This window comes from Odocoileus virginianus, chromosome 2 (genome assembly GCF_023699985.2).
Source record: "Odocoileus virginianus isolate 20LAN1187 ecotype Illinois chromosome 2, Ovbor_1.2, whole genome shotgun sequence".
Classification (NCBI taxonomy): domain Eukaryota; kingdom Metazoa; phylum Chordata; class Mammalia; order Artiodactyla; family Cervidae; genus Odocoileus; species Odocoileus virginianus.
In genome coordinates this window covers 25469364-25493646 of record NC_069675.1, presented here as the reverse complement: position 1 = coordinate 25493646, position 24283 = coordinate 25469364, and the positions used below count along the sequence as shown (strand labels likewise).

Sequence of the window (24283 nt, the reverse complement as noted above, 5' to 3'; positions counted from 1 at the left end):
AAATGGAAGGAGCACATAGCATACAAGTGACGCTCAGCAAGTGTTATTTCCTTTCCCTTCTGCCTACGTGTCCTTTAATGACTGCAAAAGCACCTGGGGAATTTAAGCCACCTCCCTTGAGCTTGAGTGAGTGACAAAAATCATGAAGTTATGGCCCTCGGTGGAGTCCACACTGTCCATGCCTTCAGAAAGTGATCTTCAAAGATCACTTTGGAGGGAACCAGTAGAAGGAAATATCTAGTCGCATGCATTTGAAACGCCTGTGTTTCCTAAAGAAAATGATTCAAAGTGCTCCCTATAGGCGGAACAGAACTCACCTCTGGTAAGTGGTGTCTCAAGCTAAAAAAAAAAAAATACTCCAATAATATTTTCAGAAAAGAAAAAAATATAAATAAGTACACATATATTTATAAATATATACTTATTTTACAATATATATTAAAACCATGTGTACATATATTAATATGTTTAAAACTTTACCGGGATTTGGGTCTTATTCACTTGGGCCTCATCTCTCAGATGCTTTGCTTCTAGAAGAAATTGAAGAGCATCGAAACTAAAGCCATCAACACCCTTTGAGAGCCAAAACTGTATAATTTCCTAAACAGGAAGAAGCAAAAATGCTTGGTTATATCAATAACACATTGTTGTCATGAGGTTTAATAAAAGTCTTGTCTGTTAGTGACTTTCCATCATAAAACAGCCACCTCCACATATAAAAGTATCTATTTAGCACAGTGTCTGAGCCTCATGAACTTTGAATAACTGTATTTATGGGCTCCTATTCTTCCCTCACATTTGAATTCAGAATGTTACATATGTAACTGATGCTATGTGCATGTTCCCAAAGTTTAGACTCCACTCAAAATGAAAACATGAAACCACAATGAAAGATAGGACTCAGGAGACACCAGATACATAGCTTATCTCCCCCATGCTCAGTTCCTTAGAAGTCACTCCAAACTGACAGAAAATAACCAATTAAGCAGCTAGTCATGAAGGCTCTTCCACCAGACTGGGACATTTTGGAGGGAAAGTCTGCAGCTTTCGTGTCTGCTTCCCTTGCCACTGACCTAGCCGTTATTATTTAGTGAACCAGTTGAGGATGAAAGAATGAGGTATCAACCCCAAATGAGTCAAAGATGGTGTGATACTGCTGGGACATCAAAGAAGTACAGCCAGTTCCCTGGCTCCGAGGCACCCACACAGTAGCTGGGGACATGTGAGCGGGTTACCTAACGCGAGGCAGGACACGGTTCAGCATCATGAGAGGCGCTTCCTCAGTCTGCATGACTGTTGGAGCACCAAGAAGATCAAAGTTAACCTGAGTGGGCAATGGCCATGTGTTTCCTCCCTTCAGGCAAGGAAAAGCTAGAGCTTGGCTTGAGATACCATCAGAGAGTAAGCCTAGAAGAACATTCTGGACGTCTTTGGGACAGCATGAGTCAAGCATGGAGGCAGAGGATGACTTGACCTGTATGGGGACAGTTAAGAAGACCAGGTGACCTTGAAAAGCAGAGGGCCTGGTCGCAGTTTCCCTCTCCCTGCCAACCCCTCCCAGCTGGGCCTACTTCTGCACCCACCGAAAGACACCCTTCTGCAAACGGACAATAGCTCTCCCTGCTCTCCTTTCAGCTCAATCCTTGCCAAGGGGAAGTTTCTACAGGCATGTGTACATCGTATTTGGAGAAGGAGATGGCAACCCACTCCATCACATTAGAGCAGAACTGCCTGTACCTTAAGGTACTGGAGTGAAGAAGCCAATTTTCACCTAGTGAGGGGAACAGAGCTACAGACCTCAAATAAGGACTGTCCCCAAAATCACTTCCTTGATTCAAAGTGTCTGACTTGTATCTACATGGGCATATGGGGCCTCTTGAGACTGCAGGTCATGGCTCCCAAAAGTTTCTCCAGGCTGAATGCAAGGCTGATGTCAGTCCATTTAAGGTGAAATTTTGAATGGCAAAGCTTAAACAAATTTTTCAAATCTAAGAGCAGACTCTGCTGCTGACAAGCCTCATTTTGAACACAGCTGACCCAAATGCCCTTAAGCTGGCCCTACCCAGTGGAATTCCTCTTTGGGGTACAAGACCCACAAATCTATTCTTACTAGCATCCTTCTTCACAAATTCATTCATTCAATAAGTATTTGGGTTCCAGTTAGGGACCAGGCACTTAGCTAATAGGCCTTGGAACTAGAACCACGTGTAAAATACAACACAACCCAGACACAATCCTAGGTCTCATGGGTTTTTTTTTTAAGAATCCTCAGCTAGACAAATATTAATGCAAAAATACTTAAGTCAAAGACATGATAAAGCTTTCAAGGAGAGGAGCATGGTAACACAAGAGGGTGAAACAGCAGGACTTGCCAGGGAGGTCAGCACAGCAGGATGGCAGGAAGTGAAGGCAGTTAAGTTCAAGATTCAGTTAGAGAAGCCCCAGATAGGAAGGCACCTCATTCATAGAACAGGATCCATAGTGGCTCTAAAGACCCACTTAGCATGAAGCTAACCAAGCTTAAGTTTCAGGACCCTTCACTGCATGGGCCCCTTTCTACTCACATTCATTTTTCATTCTAAATAACCATTCTATTTTTTTTTTCTGTACCTAATTTTATACTCTTTTTATTTTAAGAAAAGCCCCCAAGTTTGGAGGATGGATACATGTATATGTATGGCTGAACTCCTTCATTGTTCACCTGAAACTAAGATATTGTTAATCAGCTACACTCCAATATTGGAGAAGGAAATGGCAACCCACTCCATTACTCTTGCCTGGAAAATCCCATGGACTGAGGATCCTGGGAGGCAACAGTCCATGGGGTCGCAAAGAGTCGGACACGACTGAGCGACTTCACTTCACTTCTTCATACTCCAATATGAAATAAAAAGTTTAAATTTTTAAAAAAGCCCCAGATTTTTATAACCTTCAGATCCCATGCAACCGGGGTCCACCCTGGAAGGGAATCCAGGGTGGGGCACAAATAATTAATCCACTCAAGCGGACTCTGACAAGAATGTAGAAAAACATTAAACACCAGGCAGTTGTAAACATCAAGCTTTTGAGCACTGATTTCCTAGAATAAAGTTATTCATTTTTTTCATGGGGTCCTCATTCACTTTGGGGATCTCAAGCATTGCTAACTACTGACCCGACATTAAAGAAAGAAATCCTGACCTCAGCGTAGGCATATGGCCCTGGCAGGGATTTTCACTGTAGTCTGGTAAGAGATGTTATCATTGTTTGATGAGACAAAACTAAAAAAGTCAGATGCTTGTTTTTGAGAGTCTTTTTTTAATTTTTATTAAACTTTTTATTTTATACTGGAGTATGGCCAATTAACAATGCTAGGATCATTTCTGATGGACAGCAAACAGATTAAGCCATACATATACATGTATTCATTTTAAGAGGCATTTTATATGCTGAGGTCTTCACCCAGATAATCTAAAATTTGCTAAATGGCTCTTGAAAAATATTTTCATTGTGCTATTTATTGTCAACCAGATAAAAAAAGGGAATTCCAGATTTTAATGGTTAACCATCTCTTTATGCCGGCCTAGTGTGCCGGATGCAGAAATGGGCACGGAGCCTAGTTCCCCAGGTATGGGTGACCCATGTAGGGACCGTGGGACTCTAGGGACAGTACATTGTGTCCCCAATTTCTAACTAACTCCCATGACATCACGCAGCCCTGATTTTTCCGCCAGGCATGTCTACATTCTTTTCTCCTTGAACAACTTGCTCCTCTGAGTGAAAAAGGAATTAGTTTAAAGCCTTGAGGCAAAAAAAAAAAGCCTTGAGGCAAATCTTTCCTTTTGAGGTGACTGACATTACTGGATCCATTTACCTAAAATAAAAGGTTTGGGACAAAGAAAGGCTCTGCTGTTACATGTGATGATATATAAGACATCCTCTTGATAATGACATATACCCCAGGTCATCTGTCTCAAGAAAGAATGAGAAAGCATAGGCTATTTCAGAAGGACAGAGAGAAAACCATATCCTCTGCTTATAAGCAAGGAAGGCAAACCAGCCCTACTGGTCTTCAGAAATCTGGGTAAAATTCTCTGCTGACTCTTCCAGAAGCAGGACATAGGTCACAGGCTCCAGAATCTGACCCATAAGAGACCATCCCATCTCCCCCACTGTCCAGCTGCATGACTTAGGTTATATGCATGACATCTAAAACCTTGGTTTCCTCATCAGTAAAAATAATACCTGCCTTACAGGAATTCTGTGAGGATTAAATGAGGTACTGCTGCCAGAGTCAACTGATGCTTTGGTCTTTGTGCTATGCTTAGTCGCTCATTCGTGTCTGACTCTCTGTGACCCCATGGACTGTAGCCCGCCAGGCTCCTCTGTCCATGGGATTCTCCAGGCAAGAACACTGGAGTGGGTTGCTGTGCCCTCCTCCAGGGGGTCTTCCCAACCCAGGGATCGAACCCAGGTCTCCCGCATTGCAGGTGGATTCTTTACCATCTGATCCACCAGGGAAGCCCAAGAATACTGGGGTGGGGAGCCCGTCCCTTCTCCAGGGAACTTTCCAACCCAGAAATCAAACCCAGGTCTCCTGCATCGCAGGTTAATTCTTTACCAGCTGAGCTACCCAGGAAGCTTATACCTGACCTCTCTGCCATGTTTGACAACATAGACTAACCCTGTCATCTAGAAATACTCACAGGACTTAGATCCAGGATACCACACTCCTGGTTTGTGACTTCTCTGTCTGCTCAACAGTCTTAAATATTCATACTCCTTGGGGCTCCATCTTATACCCTCTGTTCATTTCATTTCACAACAGTATTGACTCATTTATCTATCACTTATTGATTATTTAACAAGTACTTATACCAGTCATTTTTGGCACCAGGGACCAGTTTCATGGAAGACAATTTCTCTACAGGGGTTGGGGGTGGGGGGATGGTTTTGGGAAGATTCAAGCACATTATACTTATTGTGCATTTTATTTCTATTATTATTAGACCAGCTCCACCTCAGATCATCAGGCATTAGATCCTGGAGGCTGGGGACCCCTTACTTATATAATAAGCACCACACTATCCTAAGTGCTTTATAAAGGTTAAACCGCTTAATCCCCAAACAACCCCACAAGGCATATACCATTATTGCTCCTATTTACCATCAGGGGAATTGAGACACAGAGAGATGATGCATCTTGATCAAGGTCATACAACAAACAAGTGGTCCATCATAATTGGAACCGTGTGGTGCCCTTATGGGCTTCCCTGGTGGCTCAGATGGTACTCCATTTGTTATGTGGCCTTTCTTTAATTTTTTCAGTTGGAGGACCTGCTACACCTGGCCATCATTCCCACATGACAACAACCCCCTCAAGATAAATGACAAACGGCCCTTTGGTTTACCTCAGCCAGCCCAGTTCACTCACTGATATTACCTGCCTGACCTCTATGGGCATTGTCCACATGGCAACAAGTCCCAAAGTTTTATCTCTGGACCAGACCTTCCTCTGAGCTCCATGGCATTCTAGCCAGCTATCCACTGAACACCTGGATGTCTCACAGAGAGCTCAAACTCTACCCAACTGAGAGCCCCCCCCGCCAACTACACACCCACTCTTCCCATATCTCCCATCCCAGGAAACAGACCTGCCACCCAGCCAGAATTCAAATCTGAAACCTGGAAGTCACACCAGACTCCTCTCTAAGGACTGATGATGCCTCTGCAACCCCTACCCTGACTGCCACCCTCACTGGTCCAACCTCCCCGCATTCTTTCCTAGTTACTGCATCACCCACCTCCCCAGTTTTTCTGCCTTCAAACCTGCCTTACTCAAATGCCTTATCACAAACCAGACTGATTTTTCCCAGTGCAAATTAAAAATTATTCCCATGCCCAAGACCTCTTAAACCCAAATCCTACCACGGCCTCCAGTGAGCTCATGATGTGGTTCCTACCACATCTCTCACCTCGTCCGATCACACCCCCCCTCTCGGGACAGCATGTACCCACAGTGGACGACTCCCAGCACCTCCACTGTGCTGTGACTGTGTTCTCTCTGCTGGGGATACTCCCACCTGTGTCTCTTTGCTTGGCTGTTTTTCTCACCCTCTAGCTATCATTGCTTCCTCTGTAAACCTTACCCCAGTCTCTCCCACTCTGTGTCCAGGTTAGGTCCCCGCCCTGCATTCTCCTACTTCCTACTGCCATGAACACTCAGCACACTTTACTGTAATTTCCCATCTGTTTACCACCCCCCTCCAGAATATATTATTATAGCCCAGGATGGCTACCACATGGGTCATTCTTTCTCACTCTCTAGGTATCATTGCTTATATCTATATATCTATATCTAGGTATACCCTCTGTTTCCCATTTGTTTACCAGCCCCCTCCAGAATATATTATCATAGCTCATGATGGCCACAACATGGGTCCATCTTCAGAATCAGCCTACTCTGGCATATAACCAATACACAACACATGCTGTTTAATGAGGGAATGGTTTATAATGAAGTGCATGGCATACACGTGGTATAATGATGCTGCAGTGATGAGCATCAAGTGCTGAGCTGGCTTATGAAGCAGGTAGTGATTATATTTTATTTTGCATTGAGCAGCTTGTCTCCAGCAATACCATGCTCAGTAGGGGCAGAACAGAACCATTACTTATGCTCTGCATCCCATCTTTAGCCAGGAGGGCATCTTGGTTCCCAGTCCCCAGCTGCTGTAAACACACTAACTCCTCTACTCCAGGGCTCAGCCTTCCCACATGGGTAGTTTCGGGATCACACTGAGCCCCAGACATGGGGCCCAGCCATCTGGAGTCTCTTCCCTGCTCTGCAGCTCGTCTGCTGATCACCTCTCTGGGCCTCAGTTTCCTTATTTGTCAAATAAGGGATTTGGAGGGCAAATAAAAAACAAACTGATTGGAAAATTATAAAATACTAGATAAATATAAGCTCCCCCCTCCTCTGAGACTTCCCGACCTCTCTAGCTGAAAAAGCTCTACCCCTGGAAGGTTCAGGGCAGCGCCAAACCCCTAATGGCCAGTGCAAGGGAGAGGACAAAGAGGAAGAAGAAGGATGCTCCGTGCTGGGTGTCCCCTGCCTGCCAGCCGCCCACTGTGCAGATAAGTTGAAATCTGATGGGAGCCCTGAGGAAGAAGGTTCAGGTCCTGAGTACAAGCTGGTATGCAAGCATGACTCATTCCAAATGCCTCCTCACCACAAATTCTCAGGGCTGCAAATTATTAACCTGCATAACTCTACTTTGAAGATAAGTGCTGCTGGGGGGAGGAGGATGTCAGAAGTCCCTTCATGTGAAAGGTTCCTTTCCAGGAGAGAAGAACCTTCCCTTATAGCATTCAGCCTTTCTTACTTACTTCTAATAGGAAACCTTCTAAACCAGGCTTGCAAAAAAATGTCTAACCTCTCAACCAGAGGCAGTAATGATTCATCTCAAGAGGGATTTCATCCTGCAAGGCTAGTAACTAAGGCTCCTATTTATGTCCTCCACTACTTGGATGCCTTCAAGAGAATTGCTGGGTTAGCCAAAAAAGAATTAATGTATTGCTACATTTTGGCAAAATTTATCACATTTGCCTAAGCATCTCCAGGCAATCCATCAATGCTGCAAGGAGCCTGGAGAAATCCACTGCCTGATAAACCAACTGGTTTATGCTCCCATTTATGAATTTCCAATTAAAAACCTCCTACAAAAACCGTTCAGAAAAAGTGAAACACAGAGAGAGAAGCAGTTTGCCTCAGATTAGGCATGGACTTGTGGTTAATTTAAGTACATGGATGCCACAGTCTCGGTACTTGGGTTTGAATCCTGTCCCCTTAGTCCCAAGGTGGGTGGTGTCACCTCTTTAAGCTTCAGTTTCCTTCTCTGTAAAACAGTCGTGGTCATAAAATCTCCTAAGTTGTTTTGAGCAATAAATGAGATGATGCTGGTAAAGTACTTGGCACAAAGTGCCTAATAAGAGTGGGGGGTGTGAGTGTAAATGATCTTCAGTGATGGAGAAGAGGAAAGGTCACACTCCATCAGAGAAGTTTGAAACTAACCCCTCGTTAGTGGGCTGACTGTGTCTACCTCCCCTCCCCCAAATGAGACAAGGCTGCCATGACAAGGTGCCTACTTCTCAAGATCTCAAAGCAATTCATCTAAATTCTGGAAACCATATATAGGAGAAATAGCCGTAGAAGTAAGGAATTGTGCTCGCTTCGGCAGCACATATACTAAAATTGGAACGATACAGAGAAGATTAGCATGGCCCCTGCGCAAGGATGACACGCAAATTCGTGAAGTGTTCCATATTTTTTGCAACAAAAAGAATAAAATACTTAGGAGTATATTTACCTAAAGAAACAAAAGACCTATACATAGAAAACTATAAAACACTGATGAAAGAAATCAAAGAGGACACAAACAGATGGAGAAATATACCATGTTCATGGATTGGAAGAATCAATATTGTCAAAATGGCTATACTACCCAAAGCAATCTATAGATTCAATGCAATCCCTATCAAACTACCAACGGTATTTTTCACAGAACTAGAACAAATAATGTCACAATTTGTATGGAAATACAAAAAACCTCGAATAGCCAAAGTAATCTTCAGAAAGAAAAATGGAACTGGAGGAATCAACCTGCCTGACTTCAGACTATACTACAAAGCCACAGTCATCAAGACAATATGGTACTGGCACAAAGACAGAAATATAGATCAATGGAACAGAATAGAAAGCCCAGAGATAAATCCACGAACCTATGGTCACCGTATCTTTGACAAAGGAGGCAAGGATATACAATGGAAAAAAGACAACCTCTTTAACAAGTGGTGCTGGGAAAACTGGTCAACCACCTGTAAAAGAATGAAACTAGAACACTTTCTAACACCATACACAAAAATAAACTCAAAATGGATTAAAGATCTAAATGTAAGACCAGAAACTATCAAACTCCTAGAGGAGAACATAGGCAAAACACTCTCCAACATAAATCACAGCAGGGTCCTCTATGATCCACATCCCAGAATTTTAGAAACAAAAGCAAAAATAAACAAATGGGACCTAATGAAACTTAAAAGCTTTTGCACAACAAAGCAAACTATAAGCAAGGTGAAAAGACAGCCCTCAGATTGGGAGAAAATAATAGCAAACGAAGCAACAGACAAAGGATAATCTCAAAAATATACAAGCAACTCCCAGCTCAACTCCAGAAAAATAAATGACCCAATCAAAAAATGGGCCAAAGAACTCAACAGACATTTCTCCAAGGAAGACATACAGATGGCAAAAAAAACACATGAAAAGATGCTCAACATCACTCATTATCAGAGAAATACAAATCAAAACCACAATGAGGTACCATTACACGCCAGTCAGGATGGCTGCTATCCAAAAGTCTACAAGCAATAAATGCTGGAGAGGGTGTGGAGAAAAGGGAACCCTCTTACACTGTTGGTGGGAATGCAAATTAGTACAGCCACTATGGAAAACAGTGTGGAGATTTCTTTAAAAGCTGGAAATAGAACTGCCATATGACCCAGCAATCCCACTTCTGGGCATACACACGGAGGAAACCAGCTCTGAAAGAGACACGTGCACCCCAGTGTTCATCACAGCACTGTTTATAATAGCCAGGACATGGAAGCAACCTAGATGCCCATCAGCAGACGAATGGATGAGGAAGCTGTGGTACATATACACCATGGAATATTACTCAGCCATTAAAAAGAATTCATTTGAATCAGTTCTAATGAGATGGATGAAACTGGAGCCCATTATACAGAGCGAAGTAAGCCAGAAAGATAAAGACCATTACAGTATACTAACACATATATATGGACTTTAGAAAGATGGTAACGATAACCCTATATGCAAAACAGAAAAAGAGACTCAGATGTATAGAACAGACTTGTGGACTCTGGGAGAAGGCGAGGGTGGGCTGTTTCAAGAGAACAGCATCGAAACATGTATATTATCTAGGGTGAAACAGATCACCAGCCCAGGTTGGATGCATGAGACAAGTGCTCGGGCCTGGTGCACTGGGAAGACCCAGAGGGATCGGGTGGAGAGGGAGGTGGGAGGGGGGACCGGGATGGGGAATACATGTAAATCCATGGCTAATTCATTTCAATGTATGACAAAAACCACTGCAATGATGTAAAGTAATTAGCCTCCAACTAATAAAAATAAATGGAAAAAAAATTTAAAGAAGTAAGGAATTTATAGGAATATATTTAACAAAAGAAATGCAGGATATGTACACTGAAAACTAGAAGACACTGTTGAAAGCAACTAAAGGAGATCTTGAGTAAGTAGAAAGACATCCTGTGTCCACAGATCAGAAGAGCGAATATTGTTCAGATGGCAATACTCCTCAAAACTGATCCACAGATTCTGTACCATCCCAGCAGGCTTCTCTGCAGAAATTGACAAGCGAGTAATAAAATTTTGCAGGGAAGTGCAAAGAACCCAGAACAGCCGAACAATCTTGAAAAAAAAGAACGAGGCTGTAGGGCTCACACATCCCAATTTCAAAACTTACTATAAAACTATAGTAATCCAGACAGTACTGGCGTAAAGACAGACATATAGATCAATGGAACAGAAGTGACAGTCTAGAAATAAACCCCGATGTTTATGATCAGTTGATATTCAAAAGGGTTCGAAGATAGTTCAATGGTGAAAGAATAATCTTTGGTAAACACATATTGTTGGGATAACTGGATAGCTACATGAAAAAGAATGAAGTTAGACTCCTTCTTACCATATACAAAAATCAACAAAAAATGGACCAGAGACTTAAGTGTAAGAGCTAAAACTACAAAACTCTTAAAGGAAAACATGAGTTAAATCTTCACAACCTGGAGTTAGGCAATGGTTCTTAAATGTCACACTAAAAGCATAAGCAAGAAAAAAAATAGGTAAGTTGAAGATCACAGCAATTAAAAACTCTTGTGCTTCAAAGAGCACCATCAAGGAAGTACAGAGACAACCTATAGAAAGGAAGAAAATTAATTGCAAATCATATATCCAGAATATGTTAAAAAAAAAACTTATAACTCAACAAAAAGACAAATGACACAATTTTAAAATAGACAAAGGATTTGAATAGACATTTCCCTAATGAAAATATACAAATAAACTATAAGCACATGAAAAGATGTTCACTATCATTAGCTGTCAGGGAAATACAAATCATAACCACAGTGAAATACCACTTCACTAGGGTGACTGTTATCAAAGCTAAGACAATAGCAAGTGTCAGTGAGGATACAGAGAAAATGGAAACTTCATACATTGCTAATAAAAATGTAAAATGGTCCAGCTACACTGGAAAACAGTTTCTTAAGAAATTAAATACAGATTATAATATAGATACAGGTCACAGACATCTATATAGATACTATCTGATTCCATTTATGTGAAATGTCCAGAACAAGCTTATTTATAGAGTCATAAAATAGAATAGTGGTTTCCAGGGCTCAAAGAGAGAAAGTGTGGTAGCCAGAGGGAGTGAGTTCTAATGAGTATGAGGTTTCTTTTGGGGGGGTGAGGAAAATGTCTGAAATTAGTAGTGAAACTTGCATAATCCTGTAAATGTACTAAAACCACTGACTTACATACTTGAAAGGGGTGAATTTTGTGGTATGTCAATTATATCTCAATAAAGCTGTTATTTAAAAACAAAACAAGAACAGACTAAGGGGTACAAGTGTTCTTAATGACTGCAACAAGGCATCCTCTCCATCTGGCTGACACGATGACTTGTAGAAAGAGACCCGCAGCTCCCTGCTCTGTTCTATTTGGGTTTCCTCCTCACTGACCTCAGAGCCCTACCCTGGTATCCTAAGTTCTTGCCCATGAGAGCCACAGCAGCAGCAATAGTGAAAACAGCAACATGGCTAATGTTTACTGTGAACTATGTGTCAGGTGTTGTTAGAACCACCACTATACAGGTGTGAGTGCCATCAACTCTCACCTGGGTGCTGCAGGAAATCTGAGCATCATCAGACCACAGAGCATCATCTCTAGCTCAACAAGTGTCCCTACAACAGCATTCAAGGCCCCACAGCATCAGCCCTCGCCCTTATTTTTACACTCTGCAACCCTGTCCCTCACTTCACTGAAGTTCATTGGTAGTGTTGCCACGTGGAATACAGGACAACCAGTTAAGCTTTAATTTAAGATAAATCATGAATAATTTTTTAGCAGAAGAAAGTATCAAATATTGCACTATTCATTGTTTAACTGAAATTAAAATTTTTACCGAATGTCTTGAAATTTCACTTGTTGTGCCTGGCAGTTCTGCGCAGCAGCCCCCAGGTCATTTCTGAAATGCATGGAGCTGTCTCCCCCAGAGAATTTTGCATTTGCTCTTCTCTCTGCCTGAAGTTCTCTTTCTCTAGCTATTCACATGGCTCCCTTGCAAACATCAGGTTTTTGTGCAAATGGGACCTCAAATAGGGGTGTCTCTGAGCCCACTTCTCACTGGCACTCTGAAGCTCTCTAAGCCTTCATCACCACTGACATGTTAAATATTTAGCTGTTGTCTGCCTTCCCCTAAGGATACTGGGAATTCCTTGAGGGCAGGGTTTCTTTGATTCACTGTTGCATTCCCACTGCTTAGAACCAAACCTGACATGGAGCAGAAAATAAATTGATATTTACTGAGTGAATACAGAAGTGTTGTGTGTGGGTTACATCAACTCATGTTCCAAAAAGTCCCTGTGAGACAAACACTGGACCATCAATCATGTCTCATAGACGAGGGATCCAAGACACAGAAAAGCTAAATAATTCATGCAGAAGCCCCCTGAAGCCAATGATGAGGCCAGGTCCAGACCCAGAAGCTGTGCCAGCTTAACACAGGCAGAGAGGCATCTCAGAGCTAAGGTAACAGGTGTTTCTGCCTTCCACCCATTTCAATTATTTGGGGTTAGGGGAAGGAAAGAGCCATTGACATATCTGAGAGTCTGTATTTGCATCAGACACCTTAATTCCAGAATTGAATTGCACTGCTTGATTTTGCTCACACAATTACTATTCAACACAAAGTGTAGCAAATAACCACTTAAGCACCCATGAAATGGAGAAGTTTGCATGGATGTCTGTACTCACTTTTATTTCTTCTTGAACATCAGGATTACGGAAATTTAAATCAGGTTGTTCTTTCGTAAACTGATGAAAATAGCATTGTTTTCGTACCTCATCAAAGTGCCAACTGGAGTTTCCATATACACTTAACTAGCAAACAGAAAATAGCAGATCAGTTCCTTAACATGGTTTCTATGATGGTATTGCCCACAAAGAAATGATCATTGTCATCGTTAGCCCCATGCGGACTAAGTGTACAAGTCCCTAGAACTTTCCTTCCAGTGACAGCACTAGATAAATTAATTTTATCTTGCTGGCCTAGTGCCCCACAAAAGTGGTTGTGATGTGTTTTTACAATAGAAACTGTTCACAACAACTACAACATCAAATCAATGCTCTCAAAGTAAGGAGCAGACATTTCTAATCTATTTTCTTGAAACTTCTGTCCAGGCTCTGGACTCCTGTTTGTGAAGAAAAGTAAATGATGGTCAGTTTGGAAGAAAGACACATTCCACTGATGGAGCTTGAATCCAAATAGAGCGAATGTTTAAATGGTATTTTCAGAAAAAATATTAGAATCATTCTATTTAAAATGCTGCTAGCCCTCAGGAATAAAAGAAATCTAGCACCTTCAAAAGGACTTCCCTATAGCTCAGATGGTAAAGAATCTGCCTGCAAGGCAGGAAACCCAGGTTCAATCCCCGGGTCAGGAAGATCCTGGAGAAGGAAATGGCAACCGACACCAATATTCTTGCCTGGGAAATCCCATGGAAAGAGGAGCCTGGGCAGCTACAGTCCATGGGGTAGCAAAGAGTCAGAAATGACTAAGTGACTGAGCATACACACAGTAACTTCAAACGTTGGCACCTAACAGCGTTTGACAGAGGTGCTGCTTTCCTCCTCCTAGAAACGCTCACATCCGTGGCATTTCCAGAAGGGGGAACCTGTGTCAGGTTTCCTCGGGGCTCTGTCTTGGGCCATTTGTCCATTTCACACTAAAGAAAACATCTAGACAACATTTACAAACTGAGGGATTTTGCATAAATATTTTATTTTTAGCTGAAAGACTTAGTCACACTGGGCCCACATTTCCATGGCAACATCGGGCCCAAGCTAAGTAGTAGCTGATGCCTTTTGAGGAAACATTCCCTCGCCAGCTCACCTCATGGCCCACCTGAATACAAACCAGGATAAGATTTTTACAGCATATATTAGTATACAGAAAGATCAGTATACAAAATACAAAAAAATAAATAAATAAACTCTGCAAATTTATTTCAAAGGGACCAACAATCCAACAAAAAATTGGAGAAAGAAACCATTAAACAGATGTTCCACAGAAATGGAAGCTCAAGTGAATAAATGTATGAAAAGATATTCAGCATCATTATTAATCAGGCAACTAGTACATCAATAACTAGTAATTAGATAAATAATCATTAGCAGTTAGAGAAATGTGAAATTAAGACCTCAACGTTGTATCAATTTATGCTCACTCAGTAAAAATTAGACTAGATACAGTCTTTAGCCCTTTCACTTCTTAGCTGTGAACCAGGACAAGGTGCTTAACATTTCTCTGCCTCAGTCTGCTCATCTGTAAAACAGGAATTAAAGCCCAATCCATAAGACTCAATAGTGAATTAAAGGAATTAATGAATATAATCAATATCAAACGCTCAGAGCCTGGCACACAGTAAGCATTTAGTAAATGTTTGCTACTGTCATCATCATTTTAAAAAGTGGTGGACTGGTAAAAAGGAAAATTGTATGTTTGCTCAATCACTCAGCTGTGTTCAACTCTTTGCAACCCCGTGGCCTATAGGCGACCAGGTTCCTCTGTCCACAGGATTTCCCAGGCAAGAATACTGAAGCAGGTTGCCATTTCCTCCTCCAGGGGATCTACTTGACTCAGGGATTGAACCTACATCTCCTGCATTGGCAAGAGGATTCTTTAACACTGAACCACCTGGGAAGTGGTGAAATTGCCAGGACTTGTTAAAGGGCGGTTCACCAGGCTGTGTATATTAGTGCCATTCATGTAACCTTGGATATGGGAGGCTGGGAGAGAAGGTCACACAGTCAACTTTAGACACTCATCATTTGAGTGCCCTTGGGCCATTTAAGAGCTGATGCCCAGGAGTCAGCCTCTTTCAGTGCTTAGGGAGGTCAAGAGGGAAGCCCTGGAGTGGGGAGACATGATCCAGAGAAAAAGGGTCTGTAGAAAGCAGGAGAGAAGATGAACAGAGGGACTGACCTAGGACAGAAGAGCTGCCAGATAAACTACAAGATATTCAATTCAATCTGAATTTCAGATAAGCAATGAATACTTTTTAGTGTAAGTGTATTCCAAGTATTTTACACTAAAAATTATTCATTGTTTATCTAAAACAGATTTCACTGGGCTTTCTCTCAAGCAGGAGAGACAAGGTCTCTGTGCAGAAGAGGTAAGCAGGAAGAGGTGGAAACAGAGGCAGTGTGTGAGCTTCTGCTCTTCCTTTATAGTTGGGTTTGCTGCTAAGAGTGATGAGATGCGGTGAAGGTGGGTAGGATGTCTGAAGAGGAGAGAGGGCAGGTTGATCAGTTGGATTTAGTAAAATTCCCCCAAAAGAGTAGATGGATCAGTTCAGATAGGGACAATGAATATGTCCAGAGGCTTGGATACCAAAGTTCAGGTAAAGAAAAAATGGATGGTTGGGTTCTTTTATGGCTAGTGTTTTACTGGCCAACAGAGTCAAAAAGTCAGAAGAGCAAAAGGGTCTGGAGGGTAGTAAGACAGTTACTAAACTAATAAGACATGGGGTCTCAGCTGGACAGAGGGGGAGATGAAGGAAAGAGAGGTTAACAGAGAGCATAGGTTTTAATTTGCTAAAACACATCAGCTCTACAATGAAATGAAAAATCCAAACCCACAGATGATTAGAAGCTTGGGACTTCATTCCTATTTCTTTGGGAAATTTGTTTCCCTTCTCATAAACTATAGCTATCATTCATTTTCCTTTAAAGGGGTTTTATAAATAACCAGTTTAATAATTGAAGATCTGCCAATTTTAGTTCTGTAAATCAAGCATGTTGGGACTTACCCAGTTGTTGGGTGGTATGGTTATGCCATTTTCATAGTTACAGTCATGCCAGATATAATAATCAGTATACTTTCCTGTCCGGTTCCGACTCCACTGAAACCAAGCATGTTTATCACTGGTGTGGTTTGGTATGAAATCGATGATTAATTTTAAACCTAGTGAGTTAAAATATTTCAAATGGTAAGATAATGTTATGTTACATAATATTATATTAGAATAATACAATAGTGAGAAAAAAATGCTCTAAGCTAAGCATTTGGAGAAATGCTTTCCTTAAACCATCCCACCCACCTTCCATTCAATTTACCTTTATCATGTATGGCTGCAACCAGATTCTCAAAATCTTTCATTGTTCCAAAAAGGGGATCAATTTCTCGGAAATCTTCAACACCATGTCGGAAATCTTTAAGGGATGATTTATAAAATGAAGTAATCCAAACAGTTTTTATATTTAAAGTTGTGATGTAATCCAATTTATCTTGAATACCTGAAGGCAAAAATCAAAGCCATGAAAAATTGTTTTTTTCAGTTGAACAATTAAAAATAAAATGAATAGGCTTAAGACAGAAATATTTGGGGGTTTTTTGAATTTGGGTAAAATTCAAATAGCAATGTCTAGGTCTACAACCAACAGCAAGTTAGTCTTCTGGCAGTAACCTTTGAACTTTAACATCAATGCATAACATTTAAAAAATCTGTCTGTGGTTTGTTCATATTTTACACTTAAAACCAAAACTACGCTTTTGTTAACCTATTCTACACATGGTTTTTGAGCACCTAATCCAGGCCAGATGCTGGGCTAAGTACCAAGATACAAAGAGAATAACATATGCACTCTTGATGGTCACGTGGTCTAAGCGGCACTGTCTAGTTGTGGCCACTTGCCATGTGGCTATCAAGCACTTGCAATGTGACTAGTCCAAACTGAGATGTGTTGTAAATGTAAAACACACACTGGACACTGAAGACCCAGTATGAAAAGAAAGAATGTAAAATAGCTCATTTATATTTTTATATTGATTATATGTTACAAAGACCCTGATGCTGGTCATTGGAAAAGACCCTGATGATGGGAAAGATTGAAGGCAGAAGGAGAAGAGGGCAACAGAGAATGAGATGGTTGATTGGCATCACCGACTCAATGGACATGAACTTGGGCAAACTGCAGAGATGGTGAGGGACAGGGAAGCCTGGTATGCTGCAATCCATGGAGTTGTGAAGAGCTGGATTCGACTGAGTGACTGAACAACAACCATATGTTGAAATGATAGTAGATATGTTGGATTAAACAAAGTATATTATTCAAATTAAGTTCACTCTTTTCTCTTTTACTTTTTTAATATGGCTGCTAGAAAATTGTCAATTACCTATGTGGTCCACATTTTATACAGCACTGAAGTCAAGCATTTATGCAGAAGAGAACTTTAGGCTTAGATGAGAAGAGACATAGGAATGAAACTCTTGTACTAGGGGCCTCTTGGATAATTAGCAGTTAGTGGGGGGAAGTGCTTCTAGTTCAGAGTCCTAAATGCAGAGTCCGAGTTTAGTATTCAGTCTGCAGTAACTTCCTGTGGGTCCCCTGTCAGAAGTTGCTGAGACCAAAGCAGGAGTCAGGCTGCTTATCTGTGTCCTGACTATACTTCAGCTCCCCTCCATGGATGGCTGTGAGACCTCCTGGAGTATCAACAGGCAACAAAAGAATTTTGACTTAAGTCAGATTAAAGTCAGAATTTTGACTTATATCAAGAATAAGCACAAAGGAACAGGATGATAAAAACTAAGAGGCCAAATGGACACAGAGTAACAAAGGATCTCCCATGTCCACATTCCAGGGGACAGAAAGCAATAGACTAAACTGAAACCTGGAATGTTTTCTTCAAATTAGAACAAAATCCTCTCAACCTCAAGAAAAAATACCTATTAAACAGGAAGCAGCCAGTCCTTCAAGGAAAAGCTATGGAAATGACAAATGTGAGAGGTGATTAGAAGTTGCCCTTTGCACAGGGAATTTAGAAGATTACAGAAGGAGGGCCAGGAAGTGGGTGGTACATTTTAGGGGTATAGGGTTTGGGGTTTTATTCCATCCAAACATCACTGTGCAAAGCATTTATTTTGTAAGAAGCAGCAGGTGATAGGATCATGCTGAGGGCTGAGGGGTTGGAAGGAAAGTCACCCAGATATGTTACACCGAAGCACCAGAGGTACGGCTCCATCCAAAACACCGAGAGGGTTTGGGGAGGGTAGCACCCCCTCTGATCAGGTTAAACACAGATTAATGAAGGAAGTGGGTTTGGACAGCATCTTGAAGGTCAGACAATATTTCAATTAGTTAAGATGCAGGATGATTTTTAAGAGAAAAATTATATGAGTGTGAAGAAGTCTTTTATTAGTTTAAAGAAAGCTGAAGATTTTAGGAGTGTGTTTGAAGCATTTTAAAGTTTGGTTAAGCTCATTACCACCTCTTATACTCTTTTCTTTTTGATGCATAACATAATCACATTTATTTAAGAGTGTATTCCAATATCAAAAAGCAAAATTCAACAGAGCAAAACCTCAATTACTTTCACAGCAACCTAATAGTTTTGTGAGGACTCCCTGATGTATTCAGACATTTTCATGCAAGGTGCAGGCCTTGATCACACAGTTCTGAGATAAATCTATCCTTACATACTGTATCCTAGAACAATTATGATCTCAAAGTCTTCAGTTTCTGAGTCTAAGCTGTCCGCTAATTGAGGAAGTAGTGGGTGACCTGTTATAGAAGGTGTGCAAGGAAAGCCACCTTTTAGAATGCTGGACTGGGGCCTCCTCTAGTAAGCCAGAAGAAGGGGGTGCAGAATGGAGGGCCTTACAGACTCTACAGCAATGAAAGGAGCTCCCAGGAAGGAGCCAAGCAACTAGCCAAAAACAAACAATTCAGCAAGCTATTATATATCAGGTACCTAGAGCTATACCCAATACATTCGTATGCGCTCAGTTGCTCAGTTGTGTCCAACTCTTTGCGCCCCCCGGACAGTAGCCTACCAGGCCCCTCTGTCCGTGGGATTTTCCAGACAAGAACACTGGAGTGGGTTGCCATTCCCTTCTCTATCCCATACTCTTAAATCATTGTTTTGTCTTCTTCAAGCCAAATAGTATTATCAAAAATTATCTTATTAGTTTGTTTGTTCCTTATTGTTTCCCTTAACTGGGGTGACCATATCAACCAATTTGCTTGGGACAGTTCCCTGTGATTGGTTTGTGTCCTCATTTGAGCAATAAATAATAAGGACATTCCATACATAAAACACTAGGAAATTATTAGCATAACTCTAAAAATATTTTTTTACTTTATTAAAATGAATATTATTTTAAATAATCCTTACTTTAACTAAAGACCAACCCACACTATGCCTTTTCTTCATTTCTCAAGATTTAAGCTTTAAAGGCTCAGTCTATACATTTTAAAGATATCACTTAATCTTCTTCTAAAACAATGAATTATGCTTTGCTCATTAATCAGAATCTCTCTGCCAGATTATCAAACTAGCCACTGTGTACCCTAGAAAAGGGATTCTAAAGATTCTAAAGCGCCACTCTGAGATGACCAACTCTAAAGTGCACAGAAGCAGGACACATTTCAGGAGGAAACTTGCTCATGTAGGAAGTTAGGGCAGATGACTATGCAAAAAGTTCCTCCTGGGCAATAAACTTAACAGCCCTTTGGGGGCTCAAAGGGCTCCAGCAAGTATCCTTTCATCACATACTAAGAATTGCTGGGTTCTGCTGAGTGGCTTTTTAAAATATCATAAACAAGGAGAAAGGCATGATCAGTCACACTGGGTGGAATGTGCTTATTACCGCACAGCCCAGGCATAATGAGCTTCAAGGACAACGAGCCCTAAACCAACCTCATCCCGCCCTGCCCCAAACTCTCAAGGCACACACCTTTTAGATCTCCGTTCCCATCCTTGTTGCTGTCCTTGAAAGACCTTGGGTAGATCTGGTACATGGGTCCCACCTGCCACCAGTCCAGGCACTTGGGAGAGATGGCAATGATGGCTATGGTGGCCGCAATGAGCACGAGCACGGAAGCCACAGTGAGCCAGAAGAGCACCTCCCGTGGTATCCGATAGCGGGCCTGGCCCGAGAACTGAAATAGCACCTCTTTGGGCATCCCAGCATAGGGCCGGACATCCTTCACGTCGGGCTCCCCAGAGCCAAGGATGTCCACGGAGTTGTGCTGTGGGCCGGCCGCTGGGCTGCTTGGGTCCAGGTCAGTCTCCAGGATGTCTTCATTTTGTACAAACCCGTTGTTTGTCTGGCCTTCCTTCGCATATAATCCAGTGGAACCTCTCTTGCTTTTATCCTCAGCCATGTTTCACAATCTTATCCTGCCGAGTGCCTTCCTGCAGTAACAAAAGCGAGAAGAGAGCTTGCAGAAATGCTTGATCGTGTTAATGAGCTTTTCATGGTTTATAAATAAACCTGACTGGACAAAGTTCAGCCAAGGAAGAAAGAGTAAAGGTAAAGTGGGTTTTTTTAAAAAATTCTCCTACACCCTGTGAGACTGATGTACCTACAGTCAACCACATGGAGGGATTCAGATCTGGACTGGAACAGAGGCACAGAGGAGGCGAAATGGGAAGAGGACACAGCGTTCCACTGCAATTTAAGACCTTACTTGATTGAGCACACAAATGTTTACAGCAGCATTATTCACAACAGTCAAAAGGTGGAAAGAAGCCAAGTGGATGAATGGACAACCAAACTGTGACATATACCTTAAAAAGGAATGAAATTCTGACAGGTGCCACAACATGGATGAACCTTGAAGACATTATGCTAAGTGAAGGAAGCCAGAGGCAAAAAGACAGATGTCGTCTGAGTCCACTTTATACGAGGTAGGTACATGAATTCATATAAAGAGAGCAGAAGGGTAGTTAACAGGAGTTGGAAGAAAGGGGGTCATGAGCAGTTCTTGTTTAATGAATATAAAGTTTACATTTTGGATGATGCAGAAGTTCTGGAGGTGGTCATACACGAACGTAAATGTACTTAATGCCACTGAATTGTACACTTACAAATTCTTAAAGTGGTAAATTTTATATTATGTATATCTTACTACAATAAAAAATAGCTTAAATTTTCTTTCTTGTTAGCTAGGTATGAGAAAAAGAAACACTGAATTTTGCAGGGGGAAACATGATTTTCTTTACTTTTTGTTTTGAAGGTCTCTTCTACAAATCCAAGAGGAAGAGGATCTAAAGACAGGGTACAACAACACCTTTGTTACTGAAGCTACTTCATCTCAGTTCAAGCCAACCTGATACATGCCTGTTAGTATGCTCAGTTTGACCCCAGGAGCCTTCAGTCTAGTTTCCTATTTTCAGAAGAGTATGGTTGCCCATTCTTAGAAGCACTTTTCCAAGTGGGGATGGTGGAATGGGGAATTTCATGTCTAGCAAGTTCAAGTGCTTTATTATAGGTAAACAGTTCTTCATACAAGCACTAAAGAGTTGTTTAATCATTGATAAGTATAAAATACAAATTTGCAACCCTGAAGAAACTGCATTAAAAGTGAGGGGTGCTTTCCCAGAAGATTATGCAAACCTTAAAAGAATGTGATGATTCATGGCTTCCTTTTAATCGGTGCACATATAATAAACAGCTCTATGACTCTTTTGATCAAATAAGAAGTTTTTTGTTTTAAGTGAGGAAAGTTACATGAATTCCTAATATTACTGTTAATTTGCAAACTGACTTAGAAGCAGTAATTGGTACAGAGAAATGAGCTGTTTGATTTTGGCTAAGTTATTTTTTAAGTGAGTAAATCCCAAAATCTAGCTCATTCAATGCATCCTATAAGTGGCATCTCTCATTATTACTAATTAGGCATATTGTATATTTTTTAACAATTAAATGAATTTAACTTTTGTTTCCAAATCACTTTATCTCTCGAACACATAATGGTAATTTTCACCATAGGAGCTAATTAAAAGGATTTTTTGAACAGTAAAAGCAATTACAAAGATTGAATTTATTGAATAAAATTTATTACACAACAAAGCATAAAACTGAAGAGCATATGACAAATTGGGAAATGCATTGGTAATAAATATGCCAAAGAACTTTATTCAGTTCAGTCGCTCAGTCGTGTCCAACGCTTTGTGACCCCATGAACAGCAGCACGCCAGGCCTCCCTGTCCATCACCAACTCTCGCAGCTTACTCAAACTCATGTCCATCAGTCAGTGGTGCCATCCAACCATCTCATCCTCTGTCATTCCCTTCTCCTCCTGCCCTCAAACTTTCCCAGCATCAGGGTCTTTTGAAATGAGTCAGCTCTTCACATCAGGTGACCAAAGTATTGGAGTTTCAGCTTCAGCATGAGTCCTTCCAATGAACACCCAGGACTGATCTCCTTTAGGATGGACTGGTTGGATCTCCTTGCAGTCCAAGGGACTCTCAAGAGTCTTCTCCAACACCACAGTTCAAAAGCATCAATTCTTTGCTGCTCAGCTTTCTTTATAGTCCAACTCTCACATCCATACACGACTACTGGAAAAACCACAGCCTTGACTAGATGGACCTTTGTTGACAAAGTAATATCTCTGCTTTTTAATATGCTGTCTAGGTTGGTCATAACTTTCCTTGCAAGGAGTAAGCGTCTTTTAATTTCATGGCTGCAATCACCATCTGCAGTGATTTTGGAGCCCAGAAAAATAAAGTCAGCCACTGTTTCCACTGTTTCCCCATCTATTTCCCATGAAGTGATGGGACTGGATGCCATGATCTTAGTTTTCTGAATGTTGAGCTTTAAGCCAACTTTTTCACTCTCCTCTTTCACTTTCATCAAGAGGTTCTCTAGTTCTTCTTCACTTTCTGCCATAAGGGTGGTGTCATCTGCATATCTGAGGTTATTGATATCTCTCCCGGCAATCTTGATTTCAGCTTGTGCTTCCTCCAGCCCAGCGTTTCTCATGATGTACTCTGCATATAAGTTAAATAAGCAGGGTGATAATATACAGCCTTGATGTACTCCTCTTCCTATTTGGAACCAGTCTGTTGTTGCATGTCCAGTTCTAACTGTTGCTTCCTGAACCGAATACAGGTTTTTACAAAAGGCAGGTCAGATGGTCTGGTATTCCCATCTCCTTCAGAGCTTTCCACAGTTTATTGTGATCCACACAGTCAAAGGCTTTGGCATAGTCAATAAAGCAGAAATAGATGTTTTTCTGGATCTCTCTTGCTTTTTTGATGATCCAGCGGATGTTGGCAATTTGATTATGTATACATATATAAAATTTCATAGTATCAGTTTAAAAATGTCAGTTAAAGCTTGGAAAAAAAGGGTGTAAACAGATATTTCACACAAATCAACTTACTGTTAGAGAAATAAGCATTTTCAATCACTTTGGCAAAGAATTTCTAAAAGATAATAGTACTAGCAAGGATCCAGTGTAAACTCATAATTCTGGAAAGTAATTTGGCAGTGTGTATCATGAGTTTTAACATTTTCAGAGTAATAAATGAGGCTAGCTCTACCAGATTTTAAAATAAAAACTTCAAAAAAAAAATGAAGAGTTGATATTAAAGTTTAGGTTAGGTCAAAAGATCAATTGGATAGACTGGAGTCATCAAAAATGGACCCCTATTCCTTAAACAGAAGGAAATTTAGAATATGAAAAGTGAGGAAAGGAAAGATTATTTAGTAAGTAACGTTGGACAGTTGGATAAGGACAGTAAATATGATCAGAATCATGTGAGAAAAAATAGTACATCCATTTGTGCATGCATACTGAATGTCAGCTAGTGGCTGCCTGGAGACTAACAGATTGAAGATGAGATTCCTTGGATTTATATTTTTCACTTTACCCTGTGTCATTTGTTCTCAGCACATTATGATTTTTGTAATAAAAAGGGGAGAAGAGGTTCATATTCTTTAACTGGGCAATTTCAATTCCAAAACTCTCTTAAGGAAATAATCTAAGACAGGAACAAAAGTTTGTGAGTAATAAGGCTTATGAATTACAGTGTCATTTATAATGTCAAATATTGGAAACCAAAATGTTCAGTGACACAAGACTAACTAAATTACTGTACATCCATGTTATAGAATCTTAATC

General features: G+C 40.9%; 1 protein-coding gene and 1 non-coding gene across 3 annotated transcripts in view; one reads left to right on the top strand and one right to left on the bottom strand.

The window, feature by feature from the left end:
* The window catches only part of SLC3A1 (solute carrier family 3 member 1), a 52437-nt gene that overhangs the window by 13152 nt on the left and 15002 nt on the right, over nucleotides 1–24283 (bottom strand). For both annotated transcript variants that reach the window (XM_070477578.1, XM_020914666.2), the window contains exons 2-6: nucleotides 20104–20564; nucleotides 16484–16663; nucleotides 16177–16331; nucleotides 13121–13246; nucleotides 481–600 (exon numbers count right to left, since the gene is read on the bottom strand). In XM_070477578.1, the coding sequence (XP_070333679.1) occupies nucleotides 481–600; nucleotides 13121–13246; nucleotides 16177–16331; nucleotides 16484–16663; nucleotides 20104–20533 (1011 nt within the window). In that variant the 5' untranslated portion in view covers nucleotides 20534–20564. The remainder of the gene's footprint in view (nucleotides 1–480; nucleotides 601–13120; nucleotides 13247–16176; nucleotides 16332–16483; nucleotides 16664–20103; nucleotides 20565–24283) is intronic.
* On the top strand, nucleotides 8204–8310 carry LOC139031791 (U6 spliceosomal RNA). The gene has a single exon (XR_011484295.1). It is a non-coding gene; the product is annotated as a U6 spliceosomal RNA (small nuclear RNA).